This window comes from Tursiops truncatus, chromosome 5 (assembly GCF_011762595.2).
Source record: "Tursiops truncatus isolate mTurTru1 chromosome 5, mTurTru1.mat.Y, whole genome shotgun sequence".
Lineage (NCBI taxonomy): Eukaryota > Metazoa > Chordata > Mammalia > Artiodactyla > Delphinidae > Tursiops > Tursiops truncatus.
In genome coordinates this window covers 75,575,726-75,593,134 of record NC_047038.1, presented here as the reverse complement: position 1 = coordinate 75,593,134, position 17,409 = coordinate 75,575,726, and the positions used below count along the sequence as shown (strand labels likewise).

Below are 17,409 nucleotides of genomic sequence, written 5' to 3'. Positions count from 1 at the left end.
TGCCCAGCAATGAAGACCCAACACAGTCAAAAATAAATAAATAAAAATGATGACGATGATGATACTAACACAGACAGTATTTTATACCTATTAATTCATTTATTTCTCACCTGCATATCATTTTTATTTCTATTTCACTAATGGAGAAACCAAGGTATTGTGAAGTTTGGCATTTTATTTAACTTTATATAGTTTGTAAGTGGCAGAGCTGGGATTCAAACAAAGGTCCTATCTATCTACACAATACCATGAAGTACTAATCAAGCATTTCCAATGAATAAAGCTTTGTCCCCTATCAGCCTCTTGGAAAATCAAAAAAATATATGACAACCAGTGCCTTCAATTAAGGCTTACAATCAAAAAGGAAATAAAACATCATTCATTAATTCGTTATACAAATATCTCTTAATTATATTATGTAAGACAAAACAAAGAATAATAAACAGTACCTTTCCTTAAAGTAGTTTTCAACTTAGAAGGAATCATAAACCTATAAGCAAATCACTGATTATTTGATATCCATAAAAGAGAATAAAGTTTTGAGGAATATCAGAGGAAATGTGGGAGAATCCAAGAAGAATTCTCTTTTCATGGATAAAGGGATATTAAATTGGGCCTTGAAGGAAGGATCAGATTCTGACAAGTAGAGGGAGGAGAAAAGATAGGGAGAATGAAGGAAGGAAGATTGAAGGGAAAGTCTGGACACAGAAGCAAGGAGGCATGGAGGAGATTGTGTCTGGTCAGGCAGGGAGATCAGGCTTGCAAATATATCTGAAACTAGGTTAGATGTGGAGGGCACTGCTCACAGCTAGCGAAGAACCATGAAATCTTTTCACTGGAGAGGAAGCATGGTCAGGGCTGGAGATTAATCTGTCAGGCATGTGGGAGAAAGACTGGAGCGGGAAGCCAGAAGGACAATAAGAAAGTTATGGCCAAAAGAAGAAAAGGGTATACATAACCTACCCTATTCTAATATATATATATATATATATATATATATATATATATATATATATATATATTTTAAAATAAATTTATTTATTTATTTTTGGCTGCATTGGGTCTTTGTTGCTGCACGTGGGCTTTCTCTAGTTGTGGCAAGTGGGGGCTACTCTGCGTTGCGGTGCACGGGCTTCTCATTGCAGTGGCTTCTCTTGTTGCGGAGCATGGGCTCTAGGTGCATAGGCTTTAGTAGTTGTGGCTCCCGGGCTCTAGAGCACAGGCTCAGTAGTTGTGGCGCACAGGATTAGTTGCTCTGTGGCATGTGGGATCTTCCCGGCCCAGGGCTCGAACCTGTGTCCCCTGCATTGGCAGGCGGATTCTTAACCACTGCGCCACCAGGGAAGCCCTAAAATATTTTTAAATTTACAATAATTTAAGCAAAATGATACTTGCATAAAAATAGATCAGTGTAACCACATAGAGAATTCAGAAATATTATCTAATACAGTGGTTCTCAATTTTTTTGGTCTAGAGCCCATTTACACTTTTTTTTAATTGAATAAATTTGATGTGTAACATTCTTTACCCTCTTAAAAAGTGACTGAGGGCTTCCAAAGACTGAGACATTTAAGAACATTTATTATTTCAAGTAAAAAGAACCCATTACATGGAAATACAAATATTTTTTATGATGAAGAACTATATTTTCCAAAACAAAAAAAATTGTGACAAGACTGATATGTTTACATTTTTGCAAATCTCTTTAATATCTGGTTTAAGAAGACACTGTTTTTTGTTTGAAGTATATGAAGAAAATCCAGTTCACCGTACTAGTTGGAAAAGAGTATATTTCAACAGCTTTTTCAGATAATTGTGGATATTCTTCTTTGATACTAAAATAAAACTTGACAAAGGGTAGTTTCTTAAAAATAAGAGTTGCGGGCTTCCCTGGTGGCGCAGTGGTCGAGAGTCCACCTGCCGATGCAGGGGACACGGGTTCGTGTCCCGGTCCGGGAAGATCCCACATGCCGCGGAGCGGCTGGGCCCGTGAGCCATGGCTGTTGAGCCTGGCGTCCGGGGCCTGTGCTCCGCAACGGGAGAGGCCACAACAGTGAGAGGCCCGTGTACCGCAAAAAAAAAAAACAAAAAAAAAACATAAGAGTTGCAATGTACAATCTGAAACTGTCAAGGAACTTTTCATACTCCATTACCATAAAATCCATTTGCCTATCTTACACATTGAGTGAACCTTCTACTTGTGCATAATTTTGAACTTGCAGATTACTTAAAAGGTTCTGGGAAACCTTTATGCATACCTGGGTCACATTTTTGAAAACCGTTGCCCTAGTATAAATAACATTGTGGTATATAATAACTGTGGCAGTGAACAAATAAAGCCTGGGGCAATCATGGGGGAGAGGCAGATTCTTACCCCATATTTTACATAGAAATATACTTCAAATAAGTTGAGGAATTATCTACTTTAAAAATAAAAAGAAACCACAAAAATAGTACAGGAAAATAGAGGTGACCAGTGGTGTGCAGGTAAATGTTTAACAGTTAGCTCCTCAGAGAAAAAAGACTGATTTGTAGTGCTTGCCAATTTCTATGGTGCAAAAATTCCCACCATGGTCAATTTCAAACTATGAAGGTGATGGATCTCACTAAATGCAAAGTTAGAAAGAGATGTGTACCATCAGCTCTTGTGAGCCAGTACAAGCACACTACTGGGGGTGATTTTCTGAATTCTTTTGGGGTAGAATTTTCTAATCATAAAGCAATGGAAGAAACCTCAAAATAATAAGATTATGGGTTTTACCACACATAAAATTTTAACCTCAAGATAACCAAAACAAAATTAAAAGGCAAATTAGAAGTTCTGCTTCCAGTAATAGCAGAGTAGCTTGTATTGAACTAATCTTCTTGCCTATAACAGAGACTCTGAATAAAACATTGAAAACAAAACAAAACAAAACAGAACTCTTTGAAAGCACTGGAAAGAAATCAGAAGTAGGCAGAAACTAGACAGGATAAGACTCTTGAAAGAAGGAAAGCAGTTCATCCTCGCCCCCTCCTGATCATTTGGGAGAGCAAAGCAAGGTAGGTGTCTCAGTCTGGTGGGAAGGGAGAAGGCACAGTGGCCCATAGCAGGATGTTAGGGCCAGAGCATCAAGAGAAGGGTCAACCAAGTAAGAGGGATTGAGATATCAGAGATACCAGTAAGAGATCAGAGCTTTGGGAAGGGGCCTCCCAGTATGAAGTGTCAGAGACTGAGTGGCATAGTGCAGGGTGTAAGAGCCCATATGCAGAAAGAGAAGACAGCAGAGATGGGGGAATGATTATACACAGAGAGGACATGTATTAAGGGTAATGGGAGCCAGGTTTTTAACTTTCAGAGACAAGCATTACAAATAAGACAAGGGAGGAAAAGAATAAACTCGGTAGTGTTGGATCAGAATTGGAGGTAAAGGTGAAAAATCATATATAAATCGATATGGAAATAAATATAGATGAAAATGTGTGTATGTATGTGAATAAACACCAAAGATTCATAATCTTACCCTAATTACAAGAAACATTCAGACAAATTCAGTTTGTTCGCTATTCTATAAAATAACTGGATGGTAATATTCAATAGTGTTCAAGGTCAACAAGGCAAAAAACGATTGAAGAACCATTCCAGACTGAAGGAGACTAAAGATACTTGACAACACATGATTTTGAACTGGATTATTCCTCTATAAAGGATATTATAGAGGAAAAATAAGTGAAACTTGAATGGGGTCCAAAGATGGATACAATGAGTGAAGAGATTAAAGGTCCAAGAGAAATATGTAAATTATATATATTTTTAAAAAACCAAATGGAAATCCAAGAACTGAAAAACACAGCATCTAAATTAAAAATCCATTGGATGAGATTAACAGAAGATTGTTCATTGTGGTAAAAAGAACTGATGCCATTGAGTAGAGGTGAATATAAATTATTTAAAATAAAGCATATAGAGAAAAATATTGAAAAAAAATAAAACAACCTCAGTGATCTATGGTATAGAATATGATGATATAGCACAGGTATAACTAGAGGCCTCAGAGAAAGAATGACACAGAAAAAAAGTCTGAATAAATGATAGCAGAACTATTGAAAAATTTGATTGAAAGCAACATCCCACAAATCCTTGAATTTCAGGGAACCACAGGTAGGACAAATACCAAGAAAACTGTATGTAGGCAAATTTAGCCATACTGCTAAAAACCAAAGATAAAGAGAAAATCTTAAAATAGCCAAAGGAAAAAGACACATTAAATATAGAGTAAAAATTATAATTTTAGCTGGCATCTCACCAGAAACCATGGAGGCCACAAGATCATGAAAAGATACTCTAAAGCGTTATCAACCTAAAATATGTTTGCATATCCAACAAACATATCCTTTACAAATAAAAATAAAATAAGAACATTTCCAGAGTAACAAAAACTGAATGATCCACTCTATAAGAAATGGTAAAAGAAATTCTTAAAAACAGTTGAGAAAAAAATAAATACAAAAGTTGACTCTTTCGAAAGATTAATAAAGCTAATTTGTTAATCCCTAGCAAGTCTGATCAAGAAATAAAAAGAGAAAACAAATTAACAAACAGGAATTAAAGCGTCACCACTATATATCTTAAAGAGAAAAAAATATATATTACCATTAAAAACTTTATGCAAATAAATTCAACATAGAAGAATGGACAAATTCTTTTAAAATACAAAACAGACACAAGAAGAAATAAAAAATCTGATTTGACCTATACCCTAAAGGAATACCTGAAGAAATTTAATTCATAATTAAAAACCTCCCCATAAAGAAAACACTAAGCCCAGATTGATTTAAGGGTAAATTATCTCAAATATTTAAGGAAGAAATAACATGAATCTTACACAAATATACAGAAAATAAAAAAGCAGGAAATACTTCTCAACTCATTTTACAAGACCAACATAACCCTAATTCCCAAACTCAACAGATATATTTTTAACTATAGATCACTATCCATCATGAACATAGATACAAAGTTCCTCACTAAAATATTAGGAAATCAAATTCAAAATGTCTGGGCTTTCCTGGTGGTGCAGTGGTTGAGAGTCCGAGGGGACACGGGTTCATGCCCCGGTCCGGCAAGATCCCACATGCTGCGGAGCGGAGGGGCCCGTGAGCCATGGCCACTGAGCCTGCGCGTCCGGAGCCTGTGCTCCGCAACAGGAGAGGCCACAACAGTGAGAGGCCCACATGCCGCAAAAACAAAACAAAACAAAACCAAAAAAACAACTCTAAGCAACTATGCACAGAAGTATGCACATTAACAAAATAAAGAGAAAAGATCATTTGGGCTTCTCAGTCAAGAATAATACTTATTCTTGTATCTTGATTATGGTGGTTAATGAATGGGTATATATATTTGTTAAAAGCTTATTAAACTATACAAGATCTATACATTTAAAATTTTATACATATATTATAATTTTAGTATATTATATATATTATTATTATATAAATTATAACCCCAAACTTTAAGTTACAAGCTGGGAAAAATATGCACATCATATATAACAGATGAAGGATTAATATCCCTAAGATGTAAAGAATTTTGTGAATCAATAAAAAATGAACAGACCAGTAGAAAAATAAAGCCATGAACAAATTTAGAAAAGGAAAATACACATGGCAAATAAATGTAGAGAACGATATGACTTTATTAATAATCGGAGAAATGAAATTTCTCCTAATCCATGAGGTCATTATACCAACATGTCTCTCCCCCATCATTCTCAATCTTGATTATTTTCTGAGAATAAAAATTCTAGAAGTAAAATGACTGAATCAAAGGTATGAACATTTTTGAGGTGATTCACATAAAGTCCGAAAATGTGTTACAACAAAAGTGATTTTTATTTACATATTCACTTGCATTATTTGGGCTGCCTTTTTTTTACTGCACATAATATATTAATTATTTATTTTACAAAATATTAATTTTATAATAAAATAGATCTCATTAAAATAGTTATGGATTAAGTGAGCTATGAAACCAACCCCTTTCTTTTTAAGTTTTGAGGTCCTAACAGCTATTATAAAAAGAGACTTGGTATGACATTCATAGAGGTAAAAGGACTTCCTACAGTGTATCCATACAAAGTCTCTGGTGGCAAGTAACCTCAGGTACCTGTAATAGTAACTTGACTTCTTTTGTGAGCATGTGTTATTTTTAAACTCTGAGAAGATTTAGAATTAACTGTCAAAAGCCTAAGAAAATCAAAATCATAGAATTAATACTTTGTCTTAATAATAAATATGTGCAAGAATTGATGGAATTTGAACAGGGACCATAGATTAGTTATAGTATTATACCAATGTTAAATTTCCTGATCTTGATAACAGTATGGTAGTTATATAAGATAATGTCCTCTTGTTAGGAAACACACACTGAAGTACTGAGGAAAAGGGGTATATGATGTCTGTCATTAACTTTCAAAAATGATTCAGGGAAAAGATTAAATATACACACACACACACACCACGGAGGAGAGAGAATGATAAAGCCAATGGACTTTAACTTTTGCAGATTTTCAGTAAATTTGAAATTATTGTTAAAACAAAAAATAAGTGTATATTATTAAAATAAAAAGCAGGGGGCTTCCCTGGTGGTGAAGTGGTTGAGAGTCCGCCTGCCGATGCAGGGGACATGGGTTCATGCCCCGGTCCGGGAAGGTCCCACATGCTGCGGAGCAGCTGGGCCCGTGAGCCACGGCTGCTGGGCCTGCGTGTCTGGAGCCTGTGCTCTGCAGTGGGAGAGGCCACAACAGTGAGAGGCCCGCGTATCACACAAAAAAATAAATAAATAAAAATAAATAAAAAATAAAAAGCAGGTATATGTTTTAAGAGAATTTGGCCTGTAAGAGTGATAACACTACAATTGCAATTTGAAATATATAACAGAGTAACTGTTTAGAATTATAACATTAAGTTGAAATCTTAAATTTATGTCATTCTGAGACTGGCTGGGACCTGAGACCCTTGACTGTAGTGCTTCCACCTTAACAAATGCCTCCTGGAGCAACAGAATACAAATAAACTAAAAGGGACTAAAAAGAACTGCACGCATGCGCAGTTGGGGCAAATTATGAACAATAAGAACATACAAAAAGGCCAAAACCCAACTGCCACTTTTGAGGTACCAGGAGCAAAAGTAGGGTACTATGCATGATCCCTCTACCCAGCACCATCAAGAGGGTGGGCCCACCACGTATGCCACCCCCCAGCCCGATCCACCTATTGGCCCCTATCTTCACCCTGTTTAAAGGACCAGCTCGCCTCCTCTCAGGGAGTGAGCAAGGGCATGTGTTACTTGTTTTCCCTCCCTCCTGCTATAGCACGAGTCCCAGTAAAGCCTTACCTGAATTTCTCATCTGGCCTCTTATCAATTTCTATTGATTAAAGAGTCCAAGAACCTTAGTCAGTATCAATTCTTACAACGTTAAAAAACTTCGGGTTCACTATATTTATAAGTTTAAAGTATTAGATTTTTAATAATTATTTAATATTTGAGAAGGTTTTGTTAATGTAGATGGTTGAAATAAAATACTTTAAAAAGAAATCAAATTTAATGTATTTATAAAGTATTTGAAGGTATTTAATTAAGTTTGGAAACCAAATCAAGCATTATTTAGGACTCTTAAAAGTCACTGTCAAAAACTGCTAGAATTGGGCTTCCCTGGTGGCGCAGTGGTTGAGAGTCTGCCTGCCGATGCAGGGGACACGGGTTCGTGCCCCGGTCCGGGAAGATCTCACATGCCACGGAGCGGCTGGGTCCGTGAGCCATGGCCGCTGAGCCTGCGCGTCCGGAGCCTGTGCTCCGCAACGGGAGAGGCCACAACAGTGAGAGGTCCGCGTACCGGAAAAAAAAAACCCGCAAGCCACGTGGGGTGGTAAAAAAAAACCCAAACAATAACAAAGTAAAACATAAAATTAGACTAGGAAACTAACAGATATGTTAGAAAGAATGCAAAAATAGATGAATCAACAACCGGAAGGTATGTTAGTACCACAATAGTGAAAAAGAGGAGGAGGTTTTTTTTTTTTCCCTTCAGAGTCAGAGAATCTGGGTGCATTAATCAAAAATAATGAGTAAAATGATCCGTCTGACAATTCTCATTGCTGCCTAGGTTTCAGGAGAATAACGAACTAACTTTATTAATCAACAGTTCCTGATTGTTACAAAGTGTCATCCATAATCTCCCTTCATTTTAATAATACTTGCTGAATGCTAAAAAGAAAAGAAAAAAAAAAAGAGGTCATGAAAGGCCTTGGCTGTTGAGGGCGGGGCCTAAGCAAGGGCAAGTTTTGGGTGGTGGGTGGGGCCTATGCTCAGGAACCACAGGGCTGAAAAAGGCCCTGTGGGCTGTGGGGGTGGGGCTTAGGCTCAAGGAACAGAAAGGGCCCAGGCGTGCCCCCTACCCCTGGTCTCAGAGGGCAGGAGACCTCACCTGGGAGCCCAACAGGCTTCCTGGGCTCGAGTGGGCGGGGCAAACTCCCTCCTCTCCTCTCCCACTCCTCCGGTCTGGGGTCCGGGAGGGCCCCTCTCGCCTGCCTCTCCTGATCTCCTGGCCTCCCTCCTATGCCCTCAGGACCAATGGTGGGGGGCCTTGGAGGGCAGGGAACTGGCCTGGGAGCTCAGCAGTCTCCCCAGGCCCCAGTGAGCAGGGCAATCACCCTCTGGTCCTCTCCCACTTCTCCTGGATGGCCCCTCCCCGCTGCCACTCCTGATCTCCCTGGCCTCCCTCCTATGCCCCCAGGACCCACGCGGCCTGGATGGGGCTTTGGAGGGGGGGAACCAGCTTGGGAGCTCAGCAGGCTCTGTGGCCCCAGTGGGCCAGGTGATCACCCGCTGCTCCTCTCCCGCTCTTCCCGGAGAGTCCCTCCCGCCTGCCTCTCCTGATCTCCCCGGCCTCAGGAGTGCCGATCTTCTCTGGCCTCCACTTCTCCTCCCTCAGTCCCCCTACATCCTACTGGTTCACTCTGGGATTCCTCCCGTCTCCTTGGTTGTTAGAGTCCCCCACCAGCGGCCAGCAGGTGCCCTAGTTGTGGGGAGAGCTAACTCCGCAGCTTCCCACACCGCCATCTTGACTCCTCCCCCCGGCTGTTGTTTAAAATCACTAAGTTTGGGGGTGGTTTGGTATAAAGCAACAGATAACCAGATCAGAACTTTAAGGATGGGTTCTTTGTTCAGGCATACTGTGTTTTATTGTACTTTGCAGATACTGCGTTTTTCACAAATTGAAGTTTTGTGGCAACCCTGCATCAAGCAAGTCTATCGGCACCATTTCCCCACAACAGCATTTGCTCACTTTGTATCTCTGTGTCAGAAATATTCTCACAAGTGCCCATCATCGGATGAATGGATAAAGAAGATGTGGCACATATATACAATGGAATATTACTCAGCCATAAAAAGAAACGAAATTGAGCTATTTGTAATGAGGTGGATAGACCTAGAGTCTGTCATACAGAGTGAAGTAAGTCAGAAAGAAAAAGACAAATACCGTATGCTAACACATATATATGGAATTTAAGAAAAAAAATGTCATGAAGAACCTAGGGGTAAAGCAGGAATAAAGACGCAGACCTCCTAGAGAACGGACTTGAGGTTATGGGGAGGGAGAAGGGTGAGCTGTGACAGGGCGAGAGAGAGTCATGGGCATATACACACTAACAAACGTAGTAAGGTAGATAGCTAGTGGGAAGCAGCCGCATGGCACAGGGATATTGGCTCGGTGCTTTGTGACAGCCTGGAGGGGTGGGATAGGGAGGGTGGGAGGGAGGGAGACGCAAGAGGGAAGACATATGGGAACATATGTTTATGTATGACTGATTCACTTTGTTATAAAGCAGAAACTAACACACCATTGTAAAGCAATTATACCCCAATAAAGATGTTAAAAAAAAAAAAGAAATATTCTCACAATATTTCAAACTTTTACATTTTTATTATATTATGCTGATATGTGATCAGTGATCTTTGACATTACTATTGCAAAAAGATTACAACTCACTGAAGGTTCTGATGATGGTTAAGATTTTTTAGCAGTATTTTTTTAACTAAGGTGTGTACATTGTTTTTTTAGACATAATGCTATTGCACATTTAATAGAATACAGTAGTGTAAACATAACCTTTATATGCACTGGGAAAGCAAAAAGTTTGTGTGACTTGCTTTATTGCAATATTTGCTTTATTGCGGTGGTCTAGAACTGAACCCAAAATATCTCTGAGGTATGCCTGTACTGGTTCTAGACCATCTGGAATTTGTTTTCTGAGCAGATTAGATTTAAAGCTATTAATGATCCTATGGCCAGTCGTTTAAAAAAAAAAAAAAGACACTGGTAATCCGTGGCATGCACTGACAAAACAGAAAGCAAGATTTGGTAATCAAGCAGCTGCTGACAGAGATCATTTTAGTGAAATAAAGAGGTATAGTGAGGTGGGCTCATTGCTTCTAAGTGCACTGGAGAACTTGAGGAAAGAAATTACCAGCTCAGGCCTTTAAATTCCCACCTTAAGGCATAGTTAAGGGACCAGAAAGTTTTTGTGACTTACCCAAAAGAAACCCTTATCTTTAATGGTCACAGGACTGAAAATTCTCAAAACCAAGCTCAAAATCTAATTCTGTGAGTGGATGAATTACAGCACAAATTGAATTCCCAAACTTATATGGTCTCCTATATTAAAGTTAGGGCAATGATTGAGAAGGAATTGGACCTTAAAAATTGGAATCGGAACATAAGGGCACATTCCAATGAAGGGGGGGCTTTGAAGCCCTGAACATACCTGAGCCTTCCTTAGCAATAGAATCAGCCCTTCCTCCCTTGTCTGAACAGGCAAGACTCTCCTATAATTGCCTCTCCTGAAGTAAATATCTTCTAGGGGACTGCTGAACTACCCCTAGTCTCTCTCATTTCTTCTAGATCTATGACCAGACCCAAGTCCCAGCTGCTGTAACAGTCTTCCATAGACTTCTCATCAGCTCCCACAATTGCTTAAGGTTAATTCTATAATATGCATTGTGGTTCTGCTTCTCTCATCAAATCCTGACTGATACATTAGGCACAGGGCAGATAGTCAGAAAAATTCATTTGATAAGAGGGGAAAATAAACATGAAGAAAAGGAAAAAACACATCTAGAAATAAGAGGGGAGCACATTACAGTTACAAACATGCTACATGTTACAAAGTGCATCAGGAACTGTTTCTTTCACATGGACCCACTTACGGTTCTTGGAGGAACATAGTTTGGATTTGTGACTTTGGGTATTGAGAGTTGTAATATCCGGGGAGAAGGATCAGAGATTTGAAGAGAATCTCTTAAGTAATCACTGAAGGGCCTATATGCAAATGGAACATGAAATATTATAATCACTGGAGGAACAATAACTGCATTCTTCATTGCTATAATCAACCTCCAATCAATTATATTTATTGTTTCTATCTTAGGAACATCTTTTCCCATAATCATTAGTGTTCTTTCTACTAGATCGGTGTTTCTTAAAGTTGTTTTACTATGATCCACAGTAAGAAGTACATTTTATATTGTGATACAATATATGTAAATCTGTGTATCTGAAACAAAATGATCATGAAACGATGCTTTCCCTAGGCAATGCATTCTGATTTTTAAATTTTCATTTGATTTCATAAAAACAACAACTGGAATTGATTTCATGATCCACTGATAGGTTGAGACTTGCAGTTTAAAAAACACCTCACTTCCTACCAAAACCTCCTATTAAAACCCTGAGATAAAAATTCCAGTCACTACCAAGAACGCTCTGTGATGGCCAGTCTCCTCTGCAGTGCAGTTTGAGATAGTGCTGGACATAACTCCCAGCAACCTGGCCGATTATCATAGGTGGTTTCCCCACATACTCCTTTCCCAGAACAGAAACCTATCAACCAACAAACCTACAAACCTAATATGGAAAAAGGTTTTCTCAAATAAATATGATTACCCTCTAGGGGTAGTCTGTTAGCTTTAAAACTTGATATATAGTTAACATACCATAGAAGTTACCCTTTTAAAGTGTACAATTGTATGCTTTCTAGAATATTCACAAAATTGTGCAACCATCACCACTACCTAAATTCAGAACGTTTTCAACACCCTAAAGAGAAATCCCATACCTATTAAAATCCCATCCTATTACCCCCTCCCCAGCCCCTCCCCACCTCTAGGAACTAGTAATCTACTTTCTATCTCTATGAATCTGCCTATTCTGGAAATTTCAAATACATGGAATCATACAAATAAGTCACGTTTTGTGTCTAGCTTCCTTCACTTGGCATATTTTTAAGAATCATGTATGAGTATGTCTTTCCTTTTATGGTTGAATAATATCCCATTATATGGATTTGTCACATTTTGTTTATCCATGCAACCATTGATGAACATTTGAGTTGCTTCCACTTTTTGGCTATTTTGGAATGATGCTGTGAATATTCATGTACAAGCTTTCGTGTGAACATATGTTTTCAACTGTCTTGGGTACATGCCTAGGAGTGGAGTTGCTGATCATATGATAATTCTATGTTTAACATTTTGAGGACCTGGAAAACTATTTTCCACGTAAGCTTCACCAGTTTACATTCCCACCAGCAATATATGAGGGTTTCAATTTCTCCACATCCTCTCCAAGTAATTTTCTCTTTATTATTATTATTGCCATTCTAGAGGTGTGAAGTAGAATCTCAGGGTTTTAACATGCAGTTCCAAGATGACTAATGATATTTAGCATCTTCTCATGTGCTTCTTGTTCCTTGTATATTTTCTGTGGAGAAATGTCTATTCAAGTCCTTTGCTTATTTTTTAAATTGGGTTATTTGTCTTTTTTGAACAGTATTAAGAATTCTTTGTATATATTCTGAATACTAGTCTCTTATCAGATATATGATCTGCAAATATTTTCTCCCAATTTACGAGTTGTCTTTTCATTCCCTTGAGAGTGTCCTTTGATGCAGAAAAGTTTTTACTTTTAATGAAGTCCAATTTATTGTATTTTTGTCACATGTGTTTTGGGTGTCATATCTAAGAAACCACTGCTTAGGTCATAGAGATATATGCCTATGTTTTCTTCTACGAGTTTTATAATTTTAGCTCTCATATTTAGGTCTGTGATCCATTTTGAATTAACTTTTGTGTATGGTGTGAAGTAGGGGTTCAACTTCATTCTTTTGCATGTGGATATCCAGTTATCCTAGCACCATTTGTTTAAAAGACTATTCTTCCTCAATTAAACTGTCTAGGCATCCTTGTCAAAAATCAAATGACATATACCATAAGGGTTTATTTCTGGACTCTCAATTCTATTCCATTGATCTATATGTCTATTCTTATGCCAGTAACACTGTTTTGATTACTGTAGCTTTTTAGTAAGTTTTCAAATCAGAAGCTGTAAGTCTTCCAACTTTGTTATTCTTTTTCAAGATTGTTTTTGCTATTCTAGGTCTCTTGCATTTCTATATGAATTTTAGAATCACCTTGTCAATTTCTACCCAAAAAGGAGAGCTGGACTTTTAATAGGGATTGTACTAAATCTGTCGATCAATTTGGTGAGAAGTGTCATCATAACAAAATTAAGACTTCTAATCCATGAACAGAGAATGTCTTTCTATGTATTTAAATCTTCAATTTCTTTCAACAATGTTTGTAGCTTTCTGTGTACATACATTGCACTTCTTTTGTTAAGTTTATTCCTCAGTATTTTGTTCTTTTATTTTTAATTATATTAAAATATATATAACATAAAATTTACCATCTTCACCATTTTTCAGTGTATAGTACAGTAGCATTAAATGTATTCACATCGTTGTGCAACCAACCTCCAGAACAATTTTTGTCATGCAAATCTCTATATCCATTAAACAACTCCTCATTCTCCCCACCCCCTAGCCCCTGAAAACCACCATCTTACTTTCTGTGTATGAATTTGACTACAGTTGGTACTGTGTATAAGTGGAGTCATACAGTATTTGGTTTCTTGTGACTGGCTTATTTCATTTAGCATAATGTCCTCAAGGTTCATCCATATTGTAGCATTTGTCAGAATTTTCTTCCTTTTTAAGGCTAATATTCCATTGCACGTATTGTTTTGTGCTTTTTGACGTTGCTGTAAATGGAACTGTTTCTTAATTTTATTTTCAGATTGTTCATTGCTAGTGGATAGATATACAATTGATTTTTGTATATTGATCTTGGATTCTGTGCCTTCCTGAACTAATTTATTAGCTCTAATCGTTTTCATGTGGATTCCCTGAGGTTTTCTATATATAAGATCATGTCATCTATGAGTAGAGAGTTATCAATACTTCTTCCTTTACAACCTGAATAGCTTTATTTCTTTCTCTTGCCTAACTGCCCTGACTCAAACCTCTAGTATGATGTTGAATAGAAGTGGTGAGAGCTGATGTTCTTGTCTTATTCCTGATCTTAGGGTGAAAGGTTTTAGTCTTTCACCACTAATTATGATGATAGCTGTGGGCTCTTTGTAGATGCCCTTTATCAAGCTGAGGAAGTTCACTTCTCTACCTAGTTTGTGGAGTATGATACGTGTTAAATTTTGTTAAGTGCTTTTTCTGAGTCTATTCAGGTAATCATGTAGTTTTGGGGTTTTTTATTCTATTAATTTGGTGTATTACATTGATTTTAGTATGTTGAACTCAACATATTCTTGTATTCCTAGAATAAATCCAACTTGGTCATGGTGCATAATTATTTTTATATATTGTTTGATATGCTTTGGTAGTATTTTGGTGTGGATTGCTGCATGTATATTTGGATTTGGTTTGATAGTATTTTGGTATGAATTGTTACACATATATTCATAAGAGATATTGTCTGTCATTTTCTTCTCTTGTCATTACAAACGTTTTTTGGTTTGGTATCAGGGTAACATGGACCTCATGGAATGAGTTGGGAAGTGACCTACCTTTTGGAAGAATCTGCAGGATTGGTCTAGGGCTTCTCTAAGCATATCATTGAATTCATCAATGAAGGCATCTGTTCCTGAGCTGTTCATAGGAAGTTTTTAAAAAGTATTAATTAAATCTCTTTATTTGTTATGGGTCTGGTGAGATTTTCTATTATTCAGTCAGTTTCAGTGGTTTGTCTTTCTAGGAATTTGTCCATTTCGTTTACGTTATCTAATCTGTTGGCCTTACAATTGCTCATAGTAATCCCTTATAATACTTTTTTCTCTATATAAGATCAATTTGCAACCCTTCTTTTGCAAATGATTCCTTAGAAAGGTCCCTTCTTTCTTTCATGATTTTAGTAATTTGAGCCTTCTGTCTTGTTGTCTTGATAAGTCTAGCCAAAGGTTTGTTTTGTTGATCTTTTCAAAGAGCCAACTTTCAGTTTTGTTGATTTTCTCTGTCTTTCTGGTTTCTATTCATTTCCACACTAATCTTTATAATTTCCTTCTTTCTGCTTGTTTGAATTAGTTTGCTTTTCCATTTGTAATCTCTTAAGATGGAAGATTAGGTTACAATTTGCAATCTTTTTTATTTTTTATGTAGGTATCTTCAGCTAAAATTTCCCACTAATCACTACCTTAGCTGTATCTCGTAAGTTTTGGTATACTGTTTTCATTTTATTAATATCAAAGTGAGTTATTCTTTGACCCATTGTTTGTTTAGGAGTGTATTTAATTTACACATATTTAAATTTTTTCTTCTGCTGTTGGTTCCTAATTTCATCATTGTGGTCAGAGAACAGATTTTGTATGAATTCAATTCTTATAAATTTATTGACATTTGTTTTATGACCTAATACATGATCTATCCTAGAGAATATTCCATGTGCACTTGAGAAGAATGTGTGTTCTGCTATTGTTGGGTATAGTGTCCTATAAATGTCAATTAGATATTTTTGGTTTATAGTATTGTTCAAGCCTTCTATTTCCTTGTTGATCTTCTGCTTGTTATTCTTTCTATTATTGAAAGTACAGTATTGAAAAACTGAACTTGTTGAATTATCTATTTCTCTTTTCAATTCTACCAGGTTTTGCTTCATCTATTTTGGGTTCTTGTTGTTAGGTATATATATGTTTATAATTGTTATAGTTCTCTAATGGATTGACCATTTCATTACTATAAAATGTCCTTCTTTGTCTTAAAGTCTAATCGTCCAATATGAGTATATCCACTCACTTCAGTTAGTTTTCATAGTATATCTTTTTTCGTCCTTTTCCTTTCAGCTTATATATTTCTTTGAATCTAAAGTATGTGTCTTATAGAGAGCATACTACTGAGTACGTTCTTTTAATCCATTCTGTCAATCCCTGCCTTTTGATTGGACAGTTCATTTGCATTTAATGCAATTACTCATAACATGGAATTTATGCTTGCCATTTTGCTTTTGTTTTTCACATGTTACATCTTTTTATTCCTCTATTCCTCCATTCCTCCCTTCTTCCATGTTAGATATTTTCTAGTGTACCCTTTAAGTTCCTTGTTATTTCTTTTACTATATTTTAAAAATTATTTTCTTAGTTGTTACCCTGTATATCTTAACTTATAACAATCTAATTCAGATTAATATCACTCCATTCCCTCCCCTCTTTGGGCTGTTTTTTAATACATTGTATGTCCATCAACACAGATTTATAATTATTGCTTTATGCAGTTGTCTTTTTTTTTTTTTTGCCCATGCCACGCGGCATGTGGGATATTCATTCCCTGATCGGGGATTGAACCTGCACCCCCTGCATTGGGAGCATGGAGTCTTAACCACTGGACTGCCAGGGAAGTCCTATGCAGCTGTCCTTATGTAGGAGAATAAAAGGGTTACAAACAGAAAAATACATGTATACTATCTTTTATATTTACCTATGTAGTTAACTCAATTTTATTTCTTTATTTCATGTGGATTCAAGTTATTGTCTAGTGTCCTTTCATTTTAGCCTGAAGGACTCCCTTTAGTATTTACTGTAAAGCAGGTCTGCTGTGATGAATTTTCTCAGTTTTTGTTTAACTGGAAATGTCTTAATTTCTTTTATTTTTGAAGGATAATTTTGTTAGCTAGAGTATTCTTGGCTGACAGTATTTTTCTTTCAGTGCTTTAAATATGTCATGCCACTGCCTTCTGGCCTCTATGGTTTCTGATGAGAGGTCACCTGTTAATCTTATTGCAGATCCTTTGCATATGATGAGTCACTTCTCTTGCTGCTTTCAAGATTCTCTCTTTGTCTTTGATGGTGGACAGTTTGATTATGATGCGTCAGGTTGTAGATCTTTTTGAGTATATCACACTTGGAGTTTGTTGAGTTACCTGGATGTGAAGGTTGTTTTTCATCTAAGCTGGGAAGCTTTTGGCCATTGTTTCTTTAAATATTCCTTCTGCCCCTTTATCTCTCTATTCTCTTTATGAAATTCCCA

At 36.9% G+C, this 17,409-nt stretch overlaps 1 protein-coding gene across 1 annotated transcript in view; it reads right to left on the bottom strand.

Moving 5' to 3' along the window:
• Window positions 1–17,409, bottom strand: part of SPMAP2L (sperm microtubule associated protein 2 like) — a 78,993-nt gene that overhangs the window by 26,176 nt on the left and 35,408 nt on the right. Inside the window, exon 6 of the mRNA XM_073805298.1 lies at window positions 11,252–11,363. Within this exon, the coding sequence (XP_073661399.1) occupies window positions 11,252–11,363 (112 nt within the window). The remainder of the gene's footprint in view (window positions 1–11,251; window positions 11,364–17,409) is intronic.